Genomic DNA, 21,516 nt, shown 5'->3' on the forward strand with positions numbered 1-21,516 from the left:
CCTCATTTTAACATCTACAGTGATAATGGGAGGAAACTAAAGAAGGCATGGCTTGTCACAACTGTTTCTCAGTTTCCCCGGGCAACCAGATATGGATGACACTAATATAATTAATGTGCAGTCTGGTTGCCTCTGATAATCCCCTTTCCTGTATCAAACCAGATGAAAAGTGTCTCTGCTTGCATTCATCTGCTCTGTTGGAAATGGCAGAAATAAAATGTGTTTAGAGAGGAAAAACATCAGTTGTCAGTTTCATGTCCACTTTTGCAGAATTAAGAGGTAATTATTTGCTCTTTTGTGAAGCTATACCAAACAAATATCCTTTTTTTGCTGCAGAACCATCAACAAAGATCTATAGTTATTTCTTAAAGTGGCTTAAAGTAAAATACAAAATGAATTACCTTAAGTAATATACACCTGTCCAGGGGTATTGGGGCTAATGTAAAATTACTTTATCCGTCTTGTGCCACGTGCATAGCTCTCTTTCTCGCGTTTTTGGTCCTAATTTTCATCAAAGATACAAGCTAAACACTGCAGGGAGTGAGCAGTCATGAAACATCCATTTCTCTTTTCCATTTTACCTTCGAGGAGCTGGTCCTTACTCGTTCTTGAGAAGTGTTCAAAGGAAAATAATTTGATTAAATTTTGGTTTATTTATATCTAAGAGCAACTTTTCCTACTCCAAATCAATTTAATATCATTAGCTAAGATATGATTAGAAAGGACCCTTCATTTGAAGGACCCTTCATTTTAAATGTTATCTGTTATGCCTTTATCTCCACAGGAGGCCATCAATCTGCTTGAGCCCATGACCAATGACCCAGTGAATTATGTGAGACAGGGCGCCCTCATTGCCTCTGCCCTCATCATGATCCAGCAGTCTGAAGTCACCTGTCCCAAGGTAAGATGACAGATGTTTGTCTTTTTTGCTTTTTTATCCGTCATTTCGCCTCTCAGTTATCATTAATGAAATGGGTTTATAGCCAGCATCTATACCAGCCTGGATTAAACTTGTAGTCTAGAGACCTCATTCATAGGTGTAGCAGACCCTTAAAACAGCGGAGATGTTTTCCAGGCCAGTGCTTTTGCTGAGTAAAGAGTGAGAAAAGGGGAAAGTGGAGAACTTGACCAAAAGCAGAAAGCATCAGAACTGTTAAGACAGAGGGAAACAAGTCCGTGTCATAGAAGACTGGAGAGTGACTAGTCCAGGCATAACTGCACGCACTCACCCTTGGAGCACCTCATACTTTGTCATACACAGTTAAGATTTGCCAGACACATTTTCAAAGACTCCTCATTTGTACTGGAACCATCCTTAAAGCTCAAGACGGTATGCAGGATTGTGCAAGAGGCAGTTTTTTTCTTCGAGTGGAATGTCAAGGGGTATTACATCCACGACTGTTTATTTCAAAGTCCCACTCTTTGTAATTTTCAGCTCTGCTTTACAGTTTAGAGACAGAAATTGGCTCAAATTGTCTGGCTACCCGGCCTAGTGTTTTCTCAAGGTTGCACTGTGGTTATCGAGATATGCTGGTAGTGCTGGGACTCCCACAGGTACCACACCATTGTAATGGGCGTGACGATGCAGGTGTGGCTTTGTTATGCAAAAAACACTCTTGCAAACCGATTCTTTCTTAAGTGGCTTGTATGAGTGATTTAGCAGAACTTGCTGCATTCACCAATTTTCTCATATTTATATTTTTTCTTAGGTCTTGACCAATAAATAAATTGTGTTCGTATCTGTCGTGCAGTTTTCTGCTGTTGTCCAAACCTCAGTTTTTCACTAATGGATTTCTGTAAAATCAAATTATAATATATTTCTACAGATAGCCTGTTATCAATTTAAATTGGCATAACTTAAACTCACCGGGCACTTTATAAGGTACACCTTGCTAGTACCGGGTTGGACCCCCTTTTGCCTTCAGAACTGCTTTAATCCTTCATGGCATAGACAATTAAGTAATGGAAACATTCCTTGGAGAGTTTGGTCCATATTGACATGATGGCATCACGCAGTTGCTGCAGATTTGTCGGCTGCACAACCATGATGTGAATCTCCCGTTCCACCACATCCCAAAGGTGCTCTATTGGATTGAGATCTGGTAACTGTGGAGGCCATTTGAGTACAGTGAACTCATGGTCATGTTCAAGAAACCAGTCTAAGATGATTCACGCTTTACGACATGGCAGAAGATGGGTACACTGTGGTCATAAACGGATGGGCATGGTCAGCAACAATACTCAGGTAGGCTGTGGCGTTGACAAGATGCTCAATTGGTACTAAGTGTGCCAAGAAAATATCCCCCACACCATAACATCACCACCACCAGCCTGAACCGTTGATACAAGGCAGGATGGATCCATGCTTTCATGTTGTTGACATCAAATTCTTAGACTCATCAGACCAGGCAACGTTTTTACAATCTTCTATTGTCCAATTTTGGTGAGCCTGTGCGAATTGTAGCCTCAGTTTCATGTTCTTAGCTGACAGGAGTGGCACCCGGTGTGGTCTTCTGATGCCTCAAGGTTTGACATGTTGTGTGTTCACAGATGCTCTTCTGCATTCCTCGGTTCTAACGAGTGGTTATTTGAGTTAGTGTTGCCTTTCTTTCAGCTTGAACCAGTCTGGCCATTCTCTTCTGACCTCTGGCATCAACAAGGCATTTGCCCCCACGGAACTGCCGCTCACTGGATATTTTCTCTTTTTCGGAACATTCTCTGTAAACCCTAGAGATGGTTGTGCGTAAAAATCCCAGTAGATCAACAGTTTCTGAAATACTCAGACCAGCCCGTCTGGCACCAACAACAATGCCACGTTCAAAGTCATTTAAATCACCTTTCTTCCCCATTCTGATGCTCGGTTTGAACTGCAGCAGACAGTCTTGACCATGTCTACATGCCTAAATGCATTGAGTTGCTGCCATGTGCTTGGCTGTTTAGAAATTTGCATTACAGGCAGTTGGACAGGTGTACCTAATAAAGTGGCTGGTGAGTGTACATTCACAATATCTGTACGAAGGAGAATAAAAGAGTGGGATCAGGTGGAGATAAATCTGATCTTTTACGCTGGTGACATTTATCAACTTAAAACATGAGAAACTGTTTTATATACCATTACTGTCAGACCTATTGGGCGTATATTCACATGCAGGTTTACGCAAGTCGCTGTTAAGTGGAACATCCAGCATTGCAATGTCTGATGGTGCAATATCACCTATTATGGCACATATCAGGTATTCTCGCATCCCTGTCTGTGACAGACTTTTTCTTGACCCCCCTACTTTTTAAAGCCCTTTTCACATGAAACCATTTATTTTTTATTTCAGTGACAGTATGACCCTCTGGTGAGATTAACACCACTTGTTATTTTCTCCCATTCCTCATCTTTAGCAGGCACTTCAATTCCACCACTGACTGTAGAAAAATATGGACTTCCCTTTGTGGATCTCTGAAAGCCGAATTTCAATCTCTGAGCTTCTAAAATTCTGTTTTTTACTCTTTGGACAATGCATATGGTCAACTGCTTATTTTTTAATTTGGAGAGCCCCTAACAAGAAATCACACACTTGCACCATCCCTGCAGTACTTAAAAGCATCAGGGGATTCTTCTCATTAATTGCCTTCAAAATACAAAGTCACAATGAAGTGAGTTTGAAGTGAGTTTGCTGAAAGGCATATTTGCACAGTTTTGTTGCATAGTGTTCCCCAGTCAAGTTTTAAACTCAGTAGTTTTTGTTTAAATTAAAATGATGCTTGGTAGCAGTAATATAGGGCTTTTTTATTATTATGTAGTTGTTTAGAACATGTGCTTCACAAACTCCAGCATGGAGTTGCAATATTTTTGTTTGAGTTGAGACCCCTGGTCAAAATGAATGTCATACAAAATGTTAAATTTCAGATTGTGACAGTTTAATGTTGAGAAAAATAAGAAACAAAAATAGACCTGTTGTTGATCCAAAGTGTCATTACATAAACTACATTTTTCAATTGACTGTTGGTGTCAAACTATCACTCATGTGTTGTACATTAACATGTTTTCCTCTCCTCACTATTACAGGTCAACCAGTTCAGGCAGCTTTATGCAAAGGTGATCAATGACAAGCATGATGACGTAATGGCCAAGTTCGGAGCCATCCTGGCCCAGGGGATCCTAGATGCAGGTCAGTCAATATACATTAGGGGTGTCACGATTTCAATTCTAAATCAAAAACTGATGAAATGAGCTTTCAATTTCGATAATCGAAATCAAATGCAGGATCGATGATTCTGCCAGTATCTCAGTATTTCTCCCACTTCACTTGAAAAATACATAAAAGACAACATGGCCTACTGGGAACTGGAAAGACACCAGCCTGAGCTCATCAGCAGGCAGTGGGTTTATCCAAGTCTGTCACTTAACAAGAGATCAGACTGGTATGTGGTCCAACCTGTCTCTGTGCCCTCACCCCTCAGGGGGATACCAAAAGACCCACATTCGTAATTATACTTTAAAAAAAGTGAACTGCTCTCACTGTAATGTGGGTTTGTGGTTTTGTGTGCATGTCGTAACTTGAGTTCTCTTTACGCTCAAGCAAATGAGTAACCCTCTACGGTTGACCACCCGTGCACTGTGTCTCTGGAACAGATCATGCTAAGGTGCATTAGCGCCTGGCGTTCCTACCTCAGCTCTGCTCTGCTCTGAGCCATATGGCCTGTTGATCTCCCCACAGTGATTACTGTTTGTCTCTGTGTTTGTGTGTCCGTGCGGGTGTTTGTGGACACAAGCATGCAGCATGTGTCTGTGTGTGTGAGGTCCCAGAGAGCTGCACATCATCACATGGCGAACTACACACTCGCGTACACACAGAGCACACCCATATTCACATATATACACAAACCCTCAATGCAGGCAGGAGCAGAAATCCATTTTCTAGCACTAACATAAAACCCTGTGTGCTAAGCCAGAAAGAAACCAGCTCTGTTTACACACTGCTGTCTAAATACACGATCAGGTGTTGCAACTTACACAAAGTGAAGCCTATCTCAAGTATTTGCACCGTTACTTGAAAGAATACGTGCAGCGTATGTGTTTTTGAGATGTTGTGACTGAGTGTTTTACCACTTGATTACCTCCACCCCTCCTGCCACTATTTTGTTTTGGGCAGATTAGATATCTTTATGACAGACAGGACCTCAATCATAATCATATCAAATCAGCCACATTAACCGTAATAAACTCAGCAAACATTGCCAAGATGACCCTGCGTGCGTGAGACCATCCAGACAAAATCCTGACCACAGGTTTCGTTTTTCACACAGCAGACGCACTCTCCACTCTCCCTCCTGCACTTCATGCCAAAGTCTCAGTGTTTAACCCATATTTTCAGTATTATTCAGTGTGTAGCTTACAGTTTAAACACATTCATGCAGGAAACTTACCACTCCTGTTTGAGTGTAAGACATGTTCAAGCTGTGTTGTGAATGTTTAAGTGTTCTGGTTCTTCTAGGGGGTTAGGCGTTTTTGAGGTGCAGAGGTAATTGTATTTAATTTGACGGGCGGAAGCGATTAAAGCTCAGTTTCATGATCACTGGTGCTCATTACCCAGGAAATGTCAGTCTCCTATGCTCTTCTCCCCCCCCTATGTTTAGCCTGTTACAGCTTCTCTATTAATTAATGTAACGAAACAAGTCCCGACTTTCTGCTTTTACTGTATTCAGTTGTTTCATCTTTTTTTAAAGGGACCACAGCAAGCAGGTTGGTTGTTGATGTTGTCATATAACACCTTTTTAAGGGAAATACTACAATCCCAGCGCCTCCCTCACCGACTCGATGGAATGAAAATTGGCCCACCAAGTAAAAAGTTGGCAAAAACAGCGGGTGGGTGGTGTGGGGGACCCGCTAGTCAAGTGCTCTCAACCTCTTCTCAAGTTTTTAAGAGACTCTTAAGCATGCAGTTGTGGTGCAGCGAGCAAACCTCGTGACTCATTTTGGCCAACATTTAGTCTGTGGGACTGGAATGGTTTCAACACTGGTTCAGATGTCAAGATAAGGCCCCATTGTTAAATCTGGCCTCAGGAAACAGTGAAACAGCAGATGATTTAACTGGTATTGTTTAGGCAGATCTCATTTTTGGTTGGAAAGGCTACTCCCTAGTAATCTACCCATTTTTTAAAGGAAAATTCTTCATCAGTATAGAAATGCCAGATTCATCCTGGTTGCCTCCTGCTGTCTCTTCCTCCCCTTCTCCTCGTCTTCCTTTCTGCAGTCCCTCCCTACTGTTTGTCCCAGAAAGGCCAAACAAGGTCTGTTACTCTGTGGTACTGCTCCAAGGTCTACCCTTGACCCCTGATTAACATTTTCTTTTGGTCAGCTCTGCAGACAATTACTCAAAGTTTTAATGGCACCAGTGAGGATTAAACCTTTAACATTTAACCGCAATGCAATCTAGAACTACTTCAACTAGGTTTTAAAAATAGATTTTCCGATTTAAAATTTAACTTTTGATATCGATTCATAAAAAGAAAACTAAACTAGAAGACTAGAAGAAGGGGGTTAAATTGCACTCCAAAGTTAGGCAACATTTTTGCAAGGGAAAAACTGGCATGGCCATTTTCAAAGGTGTCCCTTGACCTCTGACCTCAAGACATCTGAATGAAAATGTCACCAGATACTCACTAGAGTCTGCAGAGTTGCACCTTATTGTGCTGACTGCTGTAGTGTGTTCATGTTAAATAAAAAGTACATTTATGTAACTACTGTGGGATAAATTCTCGATGTAAATATTATTTTTCCTTTGGGGTTTGGGTTCCTTTGTACAATTATCAGGATTAGTTCTCTGAGAATATTTTTCATGTCCTAGCAAAAGTGTTTTTTTTTTAACTGAAACATCCCTAATCAATATTGAATCGACTCAAATCGGGAACTTCAGAATCGATTCAGGAAATATGTGGTGATACCCAACCTAAACTTCAACGCAGCTGGGAAAGGCATCTGTTATTTTTGAGGACAGCTGACACACCCTTTGTGATGTAGATAATTATTTCCTGTGGACCTCACATCTAATAATAATGATTTTTTTGTTTTCAAATGCAGGATGCAATAGACAATGCATTCCTGGCTTTAATTGGCTCGCCAGTTTGTCCCTGTAATATAAATCTTTGCTGTGGGTGTAACAGGTCAGACAGTTTGAAATCAAAAGACGACCTCCTCAGGGTGGTGACCACCCTGTCCTGTACCCTCATTAACCTCCACTCCTTCATTTTACTATTATTGTGCCAAGTTGACAACTGTTTTAAAAATTACATTCCATTTTATTGTTCAAAGAGTAGATAGTTTCAACCTTTTTGCATCTGCTCACAATTATCTGTAAACTGACATATGTCAAGTGTCATTGGTGCTAATCATGGGTTCTCACAGCAGTGGTTTCAGCCCCAGCTCTTATGTGACCAAACCACATTTTTTACCTCTTGCAGTATATATTTTGAAATTATTATTTATCAGCGGATATGAAAGGCTTACTTGAGGTTTGCTCAGCATCCATGTTCAGCACTCTGCTGTTTTGCTGAGAAAGCATGTTCTTTTTCAACCCTGTCCTGATTCACGTTTTATAAGAAACCTGCTATTTAAAATCAAAATCACATCATCAGCAATTGGTACATGTTATGTGAAAGAGATGTGACACATAGCGGTTATCTCAAGCGTTATGGCTTCTAGTATCTCACATCTGCTGGTTCATATAGAAAAAAATGAAAGTTTGTTCAACTAAAACAAGCATGGGATGGGAGCTGTAGCTGTGAATTATATACTAGTTTTATCTATGTTAAGAATCCTGTTTTCAAATTGTGTTATAATGCGTAAACAATAGATATAGTATTGCTCTGTCAATTTTAGTTTTTAACTGGTGTGTCATCTGGTGAGACATTATCATGTAGATAAAACACTGAAATTCTATACCTCTTTTGTTCAGGTGGACGTAATGTGACCATCTCTCTGCAGTCCAGGACGGGTCACACTCACATGCCGTCATTGGTCGGCCTGCTGGTCTTCACCCAGTTCTGGTTCTGGTTCCCCCTCTCCCACTTCCTGTCATTGGCCTTCACACCAACCGCTATAATCGGCCTCAACAAGGACCTCAAGGTACTGAAGTGGCTAGACTTGCGTGTGCGTGTGTGTGGGTTGATTTTTAAAAAGTCCTTTCATGTCCTAATGTCAAGCAAGATTGGTATAAAATGCAGAACTGACTGCCTTTGCTGAGTCCTTGTCACAGGTTAATTCCAGTGATTCAAATGTATTATTTAAGCATATTGTACAAAAAGAACTTTGTTGTGTAATATAATTAATCTTGAGGGAGAAGGTATGGCTCCTGAATTTGTATTTAGCACCTCGTTTGGTTTGAAAAATATTCTGCATCTTTCCTCGGTAACAACTGTCACCAGCAGTCTATCCATAACGAGACCCTCCTGATTATGGGCCTGTTCTCACACACTGCCAAGGGATTACTGTGAAATAAACTTAAACATACATTAGCTGGGCATTATCTCTTCATTGCTACCTGATCGACAACACCTGACACCAGGGATGTTTGCACACTTTTGTATATTGTGCATCCCTAGTTTTACAAGGCACTGGAAAATATAGTGGAGGTGTAAAGCCCCAAATGGTACACCAGAGATGGAGAGCAGACATCAGGGTTTAACAGATATTGTGCTGCACTTTGCCAAGACTCGTCAGCACCTGTTTAACTACTCAGCACGAGTCTTCACAGACTTTGCCTCTCTCTTTTTGAAAGAGTACATCCTCTTCATTTACAAGTTCTTTTTTAGCGACAAATCGGTAAGCTAGCTTCAAAGAGAATACTAGTAAACTCACTGCCTTTCTATCTGCATCCACACTGCAGTGAAACGGCTGAATTATGAGGTGTTAACAAATACCAAGTCCCCCCTGGCCGCATCTTGGTCTGCTCTGTAGTGGGTGTTTAGTCATTTAGTTTCAGAACACTGTTATAATTTGAAGGCTCACATTGAACAGAAGGCACCTGGTGCTGCTCTGGCTGGAGATCTTCTTTTATGTTTGTCTCTGTAAAGATGACAGAGTACTTTTTCACTTTTACATAAGGTGAAGCCTGCAGCTAATAGGTGAAGGAAGAATAGGTGTTGTAATAAGTGTTTCTTCTTTTGTTTAACCACATAAATACCTAACTTCACCATGCTGTTACCAGCATCATTTCATTCATTCATTCATTCATTCACCTGCAGTGACATTAAAGGCCAATAAACACCAGCTCCGATGAACCCAAACTGAAAAAATATGAAAGTGTAAAACAGTTTTATTGGTACCTACTTTTTCATATTTAACCAAAATTAAACTGGGCGACCCCATGGTCAATAGAAATCAGTCATTTAAGATGACATGAAGCTGCCAAATTGTAGAGAGAGTTTTAATGGGACAAACACTGTTTTCTCTCTGTGTTTGCCTTTTTCTTATCCTCAACTGACTTTAGTTCACTGTTCAGTCTGAACCTGTCTTCTTATAATAAAGAGCTCAGGAGATTTAGTCTGGCTTACCGGATATACAGTGCTTTTGGTACCTCTGGTGTTGAGCTTAGTGCCGCCCAAAACGATTGTAATTGGTCTAAAGAAATAGAAAGAAGCCAGAGCATTTTTCTCACCTATCCCAGAATGATAAGCCGGTGTATCAAGACTACAATAGATTTAACTAAAGAGTCAAGTCGTCAGTCCTTCTATAAAACATCTTTACGTTTTCTGTGCTTATCCCTTTATAAACAATGTTTTTAACAATTTTTTTATTTATTTTTTTTGCTTAGGAAACGGAAAAAGTTAAAAATGTCAGTGGAATCAATGTAAGCTAGGAGAAGAGGCAGTACTTCAGCTCGCCGCCGCATAAAGTATTTTTTAGGTTCAGCAAACACGTCTTTCTGGTATTTTCTTGACATTGGAAAGCTGACAGTTGACAACATCCCAGGTTGCCTCCAGCACACAGGTTCATTATGATCATGGTTATTCCCTTCATAGGTCAGCAAGAAAACCTTGAATATGTTAAGAAAAGCTGATTTTGAATCCAGCAAATTGTCAGATTGATTTTAATGTACACAAAACTAAGAATACAGTTCTAGCTCTGATTAATTGACGTATTAAAGTAACCTAACAATCAAGGCAATAGATAGGAGAGTAATCTCCAACTGTTTCCAAAGTTGATCAACTGTTTTAGAATTTTTTTTTAACTGTATGGATTTTTAGTTTTTTCTGTCTCATGATGGTAAACTGTACAGCCGAGCAATATATGAATAGTGTATTGATTTTGTGACACATCGTCTTATAAACATAAGTGCCATTTCTTTTCCTGGTTTTAAAGGCTGCATTACAGTCATGCCATTTTCTGAATTTACCAGACTATTCAAGTTGTTTATTGTTTGCCTTTACCCACCTGGTCATTATATCCATATTACTGATGATTATCAAACATCTCAGTGTAAATATTTTACGAAAGCACCAATAGTCAATTGTTCAGGAAATTGCGGATGGATTGGTATAGCAAACACCGCTGCTTGCATGGCTCAAAATCACCACCACACAAAGTGATACTGACAGGTCCGCCATGGATCCGACGGGTAGATCAGAATGAGGTTACATCAAGTTATTAAACATCTCTCCTTCCTTTTTCCCGTTCAGATGCCCAAGGTGCAGTACCGCTCCAACTGTAAGCCCTCCACCTTCGCCTACCCACCAGCTCTGGAGGTTCCCAAAGAGAAGGAGAAGGAGAAGGTGAGGCCCTCAGCGCCAAGACAAATCAGCTTGTTTTGCTTTCCTTTTTCTGAAATTATTAGTTAAGAAAAGCGGAACTCGCATCATATTGATTTGTGAATAATTTTGAACCCTCCCTTTCAGATTTGTACCCGTTATATTTATTATTTCAGCATCTCTAGCCTATTATTCTCAGTTGCTTCATTTCACAATCCTAGATGCTCTTGGAGAATATAATGAAAGCAGCGATTATTTTGTGGTTGACTAGTTTTGTACGTTTTGAGCCATGTTTGTAGAATGCCTGAGTGTCTATGGTATTGTCTTACACTGTGGAAATGTCTGTGTTCTTTCTCTCCCTGCATGGCAGGTATCCACTGCCGTTCTCTCCATCACAGCCAAAGCCAAGAAGAAGGAGAAGGAAAAGAAAGAAAAGGAGGAGGAGAAGATGGAAGTGGTGAGTGGAAATGCAAAACCCCCTCACAAGTCACAACAACATATCTACATTGCAAAGGGATTTAATTAATTTGTTTCATTTATTCTGAATGAAAAGCTGGAGGTAGGGATTTAGATGTTCTGCCTAAATTAAAACAAATGTTGACCTTTGCAATGTATTTGAAGTAAAGGATTCATGGATTTATTACATTATTGGACTCCCAGACTGCTTTGAAGATGGGGAGAAGCCATATATTATTTAGGTGCTTTCTCTGCAGTGCACTGAACTGAACTACAACAGAACATTCTTTCAAGCAGACCACCTGCCATTTCAGCCACAGCTTGTGTCCTGGGTTTTTTAGTTTATATACCACGTGCACATTTTTGTGACTGCAAAACGTTGAGATAAGATAACCCTTGAATAAAGTGCAACAAGCCAAGTCAGTCACAGTTGGAGTTAAGTCTCCGTCACCCTAGCTTTTGGCCGTCATCAGCCCTCGTTGTTTTTTTTTTTTGTTTTTTTTTTGGTCGATTCAGCGGAGAATGGATGTGGGAGATATCATTCTGATTGGTAGAAGAGAAAGTAAACAAATGTCTAAAGTCAAGAGGGTGTGAGACAGAAAACAAGATTATTATTTTTTTCAGCCATAAATCTCTCTAGCAGAAACTAATTGTAATCGCTTAAGTTGTCCTTTCAACGTTGGACTAATTTGGCAATCGAAAATCTTGAGCCGTCCTGTCAGTGTTCCCGTTTCCCTTTTTCAATTACAAATGCAGACTACCACCGCCTGCTGGTATGGAGAGTAACTTGCTCTCACACAGGCACACGGCATAGTGTTCGTGTTTGTTGGCTGTGGTCTTTGCGGTGCGTTCAAGTGCCACTTTTTGGGCGAGACATGGGCCACGTGAGGAGTTTGTCGCCACTAGTTCTTTGATGTCCTGTTTGTGTTTCTGGGCCTTTAGTCCCAAAGCGGGGAGATTTGCAACGCAAGTACACATGACTGAATATCTTCTGGTATGCGGGTAAAATTACAAATGAACAGATACTTAATTTGGTATCTGAGGCAGATCCATTCACCCAGTTATACACTCTCTTTTGTTCTTTGACACCCCACATACACAGCTACGTGTATTTCTTTTCTCAAAGTTGGTCTTAATCTTTTCACTCACCCACACCCAGTGTTCACAGACAGACTCTGTCAGTCCGGAGCCAGTAGAAGTTTCACTTGGATTTTCTCTGGGCATTAGCAGCAAGTTTGATCTGCTCTGCCACGCTACATCTCCGCTCTGGTGCTGAGAGACGAGCTTGGAAATGTGACAGCTTGCTCACATCTCTGGTTTTTGATTTTATTTGGCCTAACTTATTCAGAAAGGCGGCGGTGGAAGGCATGGGTGTATCCGCTAAAAGACGGGTTCAGACGGTTCAGAATTCACTGGTTGTCATTTTCTGGACAGTTTTATGGAGCTGACTTTGGTTTTGACTACTTTGTTTACGTTTAGCTCATTCATTTTCCCTTAAAAGCTTTACTGTGGTATCTTTTTATTTCCACACTAAATATATCAACACTAAAAAGGTTGAGTAGAATAGTTGAAATGGAAATAAATACGGCAGGGAAAGTAAACAGATTATCTCTTTGCCAATTGATGAATTGACCAATCATTTACACTGTATTCATCAATACCCTAAGTATCATTTAAGTCATGTTTCTAATAAAAATGACCGCTGGTACCAGCAATTAAAATGTGAGGAGGTCCTTTTTGATTTAGATTTAAATATATATTGAATATCTTTGGACTTTAATTGTTGGTTGGACAAAAAAAAGTATTTGAAGACGTCATCAAAATTTGATTGTGTACATTTAATGGTTGCAAGGCTGAGGATAAGAATATTCAAATAAAATCGGTTAGCGTGAAACAGACTTCTGGTGGTGTTAATAAAAGGCTGGACAGGCCTGTGGAAACACAGATTTCATCAGTAAAGTATTTGTATTTGATTATCTACAGTTCACACCTGAAGCCTCCTTTTTAGAAACTGAGCCAGGGGGGAAAAGGACGGCCTCAATATTTCAGAACATCTGCAGGAGATAATGTAGATTGGTCTTGAAATACAAAACTTGTTGTTTTTATTACCAGCTCCCTTGGCACCTTCCCCTTCTTCATTGTCTTGTTTATGGGTCTCTACAGCCCAACAAATCACTGGCCATCAAGGGCGCCAGAGCAGGGAAGAACTCAATCACAACAGAAAGAAGAAAAAAATAAAATGTATTACTCATAACTCCTCCGAACTGTCAAATAATGTCAAATGTATACTGGAAAAATAGATTCTGATTGTTGTGTGATTATGGTGATTATTATTATGGTAAAGTTATAATTGTGGATAATCAGCAATTATTTCCAAAGAAATAATTGAATTAAATGTATGTGTAGTTTTTGTTTTTTTTAATACATGAAAGACAAATTCTATTTCCCTCTCTCTTTGCATGAGACCATTTTATAAACTGTGAAACTGGGACAAGAACAGTACAAGGACATTAAGACAATTAATCACAATAGTCCTGATGCCGATGGAAAACTTTGCTTCTGTCACAGGAGGTCCAGGAGGGGGAGAAGGAAAAGGAGAAGGAGAAGGAAAAGGAAAAGGAGAAGGAGAAGGAGAAGAAGGATGAAGAAAAGGAGAAAGAGAAAAAGAAAGAGGCAGAGCCAAACTTCCACATCCTGGAGAACCCGGCCAGAGTGATGCCGGCTCAGCTCAAAGTCCTCAACATGCCCGAGACCTGCCGCTACCTGCCCTTCAAACCGGTAACAACTCACCTCTGTCTGAATATATATTTGTCTGTCTGCTGCATTATTCAAAAAGCTTTAACAAAAAACATCTTACCACAAGTTCTAAAAAGAAGACATTGCAATCAACACCAGAGTTTACTTGGAAGCAGACTGAACTCTACCTATTTTAATTTGTCTCAGTTCGATTCACAGCTTTCACAGAAGTAAAAAAAAAACGAACCAAACAAGTTGGGTGTGTGTCTATTACTATCATTAATATCTGGTTCCATTTTGTTGCTACATCATGTCAAAATACTATTTCCAGGTACAACTACAAGATATTTTCCAGCTGTTATCTACAGCAAATTTCAGTAAGTGAAATAAAAAGTTAAATAATCCCAGGGGGAAATTATTTTTTGCTACGAAATGCCAGATATACAAACAACAAATTTTATACAGCCAAAAACATATATTATAAAAAAAAAACGTTTAAGAAATATAAACAAGTGTTGTCAGTTCATCTGCATCTAAGAGCGAAGCTTCTTATAATAATCGCCATGTGACTATGACACCTGGGGATAATCGATGGAGAAATTGCCACAGAAACTGTCGCCATGATACACCAAATAAGGCAGTAATTCTTGTGTTCGTAACAGACTTCAACATCGATTTAATTATATTTGACAATGAAAAAGAATCTGAGAGGATTTCTTTCCTTTTTAAAATAAATCGTTCAATCAGGATCCAACCTGTTGGTTGATTTTGGCCTCAGTCAAAGTCCAGAAACCCCCCTCTCTTTTCAGGCCTATAAACCAGGCGACCGCGGCCGTGCTGTAAATGTTGACAGTTTTCCGCAGTAAATGGCAGGACAACGTGCAGTCACCCAATGAGCCCAACTGTCCTGTAAAGAGGAAGTGCTGTTTGATTATGTGTCTCGCAGGCTAAGCTGGGAGTATTCCATTGTAAGACGTCTTGTATCAAGTGCCAAAATGGTGTCTTTGCTTGTCTAAAGTTTTGTAATGCTGCTTTCCTTTTAAGGGTTTGTTTTTAAATTCAAAGACGGGTTTAGGAAGTGAAGAGGTTTTACAGACTTCTCTTGAAATCTGCTCAGTGTTGGGAGGTTTATTGAAACCCTATTATGTGGCTCAACTTGCATTAATATGACGTTTCCTGTCTTTGATTCTTAACTGGAGCTGAATGATTCCACTAGTTGATTATTTAAACCCCACTTTGTAGTTTCAAAATCAAAAACCATGCGGTACAAATATATCTGTGATCTTTACTATCGAACAAATTAACCCTCCCAAATCCTATTTTTTCCCTGAGAATTACACTTTTTAAATTTTTTTACTTTATTTATGGTTGCACCACTACGTCAACTGAAATATTGTGTGTGTACTGTGCATCTTGACAGGGATTTAAAATACATTTGTCTTGGACCCCAGACCCTCAGAGGTCCTGGAGGCTCCAGTTTTACCACAAGGTGTTTGTGGTAATGTGGCTAATTCCATATATTTTTGACAGAATTGATTCGTTCTTAGTTTATATTTACCCTCTTTCCTGAACCATAAAATCTAGCTGTAAATAATTGTTATCTTGTCCTCTTCAACAAATCTGTGCTTAATCAAGACACCCCAAAGAGAGTGGGAGAAAGGGTGTGTTTAATGAGTTAATCTGTCCCTGGTAAATAAACATTGTTTGGTGGTTCCAGCAGGATTAGAGTACTTAAACAGGAAATTCTTATGGTTATGAGAAATTCCCACTGTACCTTTTTTCTGTCACTATCGATTTCTTTTTTTAAATAATTTTTTTCCTTTCACCAGCTCCATACAGGTGGGATCATCATCATGAGGGACACGAGTGCGGAGGAGGAGGAGCTGGTCGAGCCTGTTTCAGCTCACGGCCCCAAAATCGAGGAGGAAGAGCAGGAACCAGAGCCACCAGAGCCCTTTGAGTACATCGACGAGTAGAGATGCTCTCACAGCAAAGGTATGCATTCCTGCACCTTGTTGTTCAGTCATAGCTTAAAGCAAACATGAGGTGTCCGCTGACGTTCAACACTCCGCTCTCGATTCTCGTCTGCTGTCGAGGGTCGTCCACACCCAGAACTGTAACTGTAACGATGTGGGCTTCTGATTAATGTTAGTTCTCTGTAAACTGCGGCGCCAAGCACGGGTGCTGTACATGTTCCTCACTTTTCTGCATTGTTTTTCCTTAAAGCCATGCTTTAGCTTACATAAAGAGAGATACAACATTTACATATCACTTGATTCAGCCTTCTTTTGTCATTATTCTTATTAATATGAATAAGAAGACAAAGAGAACAGTTGAAAATAGCCGCAGCTGTGGCACCCGTCAGTAGTGTCTTTCAACACTACAGCAAAGAATGAAACAGAGATATTATATAGAGTTTGAACTTGTCACCATGTATCACGTTCAACTAGCTGTTGGTGTTTCTATGGTTCATCAATTCACTCTGATCCAAACGATATCGTTACACGTTCGTTGTAGTTATAGTTGTGGTATGGACCCCACTCGAGTTAGAGCGATTTTTAAAACTATATATTTATAGTTATGGTTATATGCAGGGCTGTGCTGTTGTTTCCAATCCTAACCCAGTTTCCTCCGTCACTGACTGAGGAATGTAAACACGGCTGCCATCTCCAAACACCAGCTCAGAGGGCAAACCCTCACTATCCTCGCCAATGAAGCTGGATGCTTAATGATTCCTGGCTGCTTGTTGTGTTTGTGTTGGATAGGCTGCAGCCTCCCTCCCATGTAGCAGCTCGCTGTTGCGTGTGATGAGACCGATGAGGTGTCAATGACCAAATTAGGCCCTCTGTACATACTAAGTCATCTCTTAATGAGGTTCAAGTGCTGTGTGACAGAGAAAACACTGCAGGGATCATTGTCAGGCCGACTTCAAGGCAGAGCTGTGTTTGCCAGAGACAGCGACCAAGCCGTTAGAGTGACCGAGTCCTTATAAAAGGTCACATGTCTGATGCCCAGAAAATAAATGTTTGTGCATTTAAGCAAATCTGCTTCACTGACTGTATGTTTCCAGTCCTTAAGGCCCTACACAGCCCTGCTCCACCCACGCAGGTGTTTCCACTTCATCTACCTGATAAGAGGTCCTGTCAGCACTGTTTTGGTGTGTAAAGCTTCTCCTGTTGGCTTTGCTGCAGCAGTGCTGGGCAGTATGACCAAATATTTGTATCGCGGTATTGTGTATATATTTATTTCTTTTTTTCTTGCAGGACTGACCCTTATGGTTTATAGTGGCTTAATCTGCTGTCAGGAGGAGTACATAGTAATTTAGTAAATTACTCTCTTAAACAGAGTTCAATGTGGGTTATTAATTGTTGTATTAAAAGTTGCTGTTAGTACTGTATTTTATGAAAAGTAGCTTTTATTGGATGTATTATCTCGGGTAAAAATCACCCGGCGTTAATGATGGTGTTTTGAATTTGTGTTCTAGGGTTAAAATGTTCCTAAAAGCAGGACTCTGCTCAAGAAATATCTGCGTCCACACGAAACCACTGAAACCGGCTAAAACGCTGTAATACACATGCCAGGCCCTGATGTGGAGCTGTAACTGCCACAGAAATACACCAACAAAGGATAAGAAGAGAGGGAGCTCCGCTGTTGTGTAGAATCATAATACAAACACCAGAGACTTTCTCATCAAATCTGGCGACTTCCCAAATCCTCATCCACCCTAGAGAGAAATCTGTCAACTGTTTCTGGTGTTATTGGAGACTTTTGTGGTGTTTTGGACTCTGATGCATGAACCACTCTGTAGTTAGTGTCCTCATTGAGCAGCAGGTGCTGCTTTGAGCCCCTTCCCCGTCCCAAAGCATTCACAGGCGGTCACTGTCTCGCTACTTTTTGCTTGGCAACTTTATTTATAAAAAGCTACTAGTGACCAATTTAGCGACTTATTCAGACCATCAGGGAAAAGGGAGAAATATTTGGTCGGCCTAATTCATTCCCATGCGGGAATGTGGGTCCGTGTCTCTCCTCACGCAGCAGCACTGTTGTTGTTATCTGACGCCGCAGGGGTTAGAGGCCAGAGGTGGGGCGATGACGGCATCATTTAACAAAGTATGCGGTCTCGCCGTCCAGACCACAAGTCCGCTGGGGGCCTTCTCAAATATTCCCACCCTGGGACCTGGTTAGAAAAAATACCGTTTTCAGGCTCTGATAACGGCAGCTGCGTGTGGAAGGTCGACCAAAACGATACTAAAGTTGTGCGGTTACAGGAAAATGCGTCTTTATGTGGACGGGCCCTAAATTGCAGCATCGTCTTGAGTGTAAATTCCTTTAAATCTGTCTGGAGTGTACATAAGGTACATTGTACACACACAACTTTTTGTTTTGTGATGAGATTGTAACGGTCTCTGGCTTCAGCACATCAAAATACAAATCCTCTACATTTTCTTTAGACTTATAAGTAGATTGTGTACTACAGTGAATGGGAGCTCACCACTTAAACTGATCAACAATCCCGTTAACCCAGCAGATGTAATAATTATTCTGTTCAGCAGCAGCATTCAAATGTGGCAGAATAATTTTTCAGGTTTGGATTATTAAAGTTAAGTAAATGACATCTAACAGACGTGTTTTCTGTCTCTCCTCAGGCATCAGAAGAAGTGAGATGTCAGCATGTTGGTCCAGCGTCTCCCCTCGGTGCATCCATCTATTCACCCGCCTCCCCCCTTCACTTCCTCTTTTACACGTTTCTTTCCTGTCCTGCCTCCTAATTTGCCAGACAGGGATTGTTTTACATCCTCAAATTGTATAATTTTCTGTCCGTACAATAAAAAAAATTATATATATTGGAGGCTGGAGAGTGTGTGTTTATTTGAGTGAATATTTCACCAAGCGTACATTGAGGGAATTTCTCTAATCCCGTACATTTAGACTGGTTTACATTTTCTGCACTCAGCAGCAGCTGCTACAGTCTTCCCCCTCTGTACAGTGAGCCGAGTTCACTGTATACACACTAAGCAACTCAGAGTAGAGGAGAGTGAATAACCTTCTGGGTGTCTTGATGGTCAAAAGTCAGGAAAACTAGAACAATCCTGCCCTGTGATGCTGAACAATCAATTTGGTCGAGACAGTTTCTCTTTGATCACTTTAACTTTATCTTTTCTTGTTTACTTCTCCTTCAGACTGATTCAGTGACAGTTATGAGACTGTGTCCACTGAATTAAACATTTATTTATGCAGTTTTGAGACTAAGAATACAATGTTAGTTGTGTGTTTGAGACCCTTTTTATAATCACTTAACACTTCAGAATAAATGTATTTTCTGCAGCACCACAACACAGTTTAGTTTGTAAACTTGCAAGGTGCACGATGCCAGAATACTCTTAAGACCCCATCTTGTAGAGGAATGCTGAGTTAAGTAGTCCATCCAGCCATCATTTTCAACGCTTGTCCCCAAGGGGGTTGCAGGGAGAACATGCAAACTCCACACAGAAGCCCAGATTCAAACCAGGAACCCTCTTGCTGTGAGCTGCAGTGCTAACCACCACACTTCCGTGCCACCCTCAAGAACTAGTGTTAATTTTTAATGTTTAATTTAGGTTTTTTTGTATTTGTTATGTTTATATATGTATGTATGGCCTTTTATTATCATTCACTGAAATGGTCCATGTTCCTAAATACTAGAAATGCAGATTCAGTGACAGTTCCTGAAATAACACTTGTCTATGTAGTTCTGATTCTAAAAATGCAATAATGTTTTGTGGCCATTAACACTTTGGAATAACTTTCTTTTTTTATCAATTGTTTTTATTTTAAAAAAGTAGAACAATAACCCAAAGTATCAAAGTAAAAACCCCAACTAGGACTAAAAGAGGTCAACCCCAATGTAGCGACAAGCTCTCTCCCATGATGGTGCTACATTGGTGGTACATAGATTCATAGCAAAGTTCACTTGAGCACATTATAAGGCTGTATATATTCAAGCCAGCAGCTGTTGGCCCTCTGCAGCAGCAGATGTTTGTGTCTGGACAGTCCTTTCTGCAGCCATGTGTTCTACCTTTAGACTGTTCCACGTGTAGTGTGTTCAGAAATCCATCAGCCTGTCTGTGTACGGCTGAGTGAACGAGGAGGATTTCAGCTTCTTGCTGCAGAGACCTGCAGAGACATTAACAAGAGAATTGGAGGCAGATGGGTCCAGTGGTGAGGTGGCAACATCACCTGACAACAGGATACATTCACACCGAGTAAATCTGATGAGTCAGGAGATCCTGCTTTCCAGAATTATTTTTCTAATGCATGCTAAACAATGAACGCTTTAATGACTTTAGTAAATACTATACGATGACTTTTTAGTATAAACTATTATGACTTTTTAGAACATATTCAACAATGAATTTTTTATGACATACTAGGCTTTGAATTTTTTGAACTTTAGTACATACTAAACCATTTTTTTATGACTATAGTATGACTTTTTTGTACGTAGGGGGAACCGAGATACAACATGAACACAAGCCTCCACCTTTCCCAAGTCCCAAGCAGTCATGGACACTTAATTGAATACATTCAATCAAATTTATTCACAAGGTGTGTGATTTGAATAATTTAATATTAAATTAAACAATCTAACTTATCAAAACAAAAGAAACCAAAAAAAAAATCACGTCCCTCCCTGAATAACAAACTATGACTTTTTTACAACGCGCTAAACAATTAGGTTTTTTACAACATTCTAAACAATAACTTTATTTACAATATACTATACTATCACTGTTTTACAACATACTATTCTATGACTTTATTTTACAATATACTGTACTATGACTTTTTTTAACGACAATCTAAACTGACTTTTTTATGACATACTATACTATGACTTTTTTTTTAAAACATTAAACTATTATTTTTTTCCGACATAATAAACTATAATTTTTTTCCGACATAATAAACTGTTGTTTATTTCCGACATACTATACTATGACTTTTTTTTCTACTCTGAGTATGTTTCTGTGAAACTCTTTTAGACATTTTCATGACACTATACCAGAGGTTCCAAAGTTTTGTTGACTGAAATTGTCAATTTAGAGAGTCAGCATATGATCGAGGGCCACATAAGAAAAGTGCACACATAAAACAAAACATCTTTTCCTGGTTACTTCGACATTACACTGTAGAAATTGCTAATTGCTAAGCACTAGCATTGATAAGGTAACATAATTCCTGTGACACTCACAAGGTGCTGCTATGTAACCAGCAGCTTGCTACAAGTTTCATTTTGTCAGCATTTTGTGTGTGTGTGTGTTTTTGGCCTACAACCCCAAAATCGAGTTCTTCATCTTCAAGTGGCCAGTTTTCCCAAACCTAAGTGTGATTTTATTTGGTAAATGAAGCTTCATGTGGAGAAGTGGGTTTGGGAAACATTTAGGCAATGATAACACAGGCAGGCAAGAAATGTGTTGGAATGCCGCTAGTTTGATTTTTAATGCGTAAGAGTGGTGGAAAAATGTATTTGCTGTGAAATCAGTGGCTATCAGAGATGATTTGCTGCTCTTCCGCTCCCATCAGTGAACCAGTGTATGTTCATTTTGG

The 21,516-nt window shown here is 40.0% G+C and overlaps 1 protein-coding gene across 1 annotated transcript in view; it reads left to right on the forward strand.

The window, feature by feature from the left end:
* Positions 1-18,776, forward strand: part of psmd1 (proteasome 26S subunit, non-ATPase 1) — a 43,746-nt gene extending 24,970 nt beyond the window's left edge. Inside the window, exons 18-25 of the mRNA XM_083939184.1 lie at positions 785-901; positions 4,058-4,160; positions 7,947-8,116; positions 10,669-10,761; positions 11,108-11,194; positions 13,762-13,971; positions 15,759-15,924; positions 18,576-18,776. Of these exons, the coding sequence (XP_083795310.1) occupies positions 785-901; positions 4,058-4,160; positions 7,947-8,116; positions 10,669-10,761; positions 11,108-11,194; positions 13,762-13,971; positions 15,759-15,905 (927 nt within the window). The 3' untranslated portion in view covers positions 15,906-15,924; positions 18,576-18,776. The remainder of the gene's footprint in view (positions 1-784; positions 902-4,057; positions 4,161-7,946; positions 8,117-10,668; positions 10,762-11,107; positions 11,195-13,761; positions 13,972-15,758; positions 15,925-18,575) is intronic.
* The last annotated feature ends 2,740 nt before the right edge of the window (positions 18,777-21,516 follow it).

Source organism: Echiichthys vipera (assembly GCF_963691815.1).
Source record: "Echiichthys vipera genome assembly, chromosome: 3".
NCBI lineage: Eukaryota > Metazoa > Chordata > Actinopteri > Perciformes > Trachinidae > Echiichthys > Echiichthys vipera.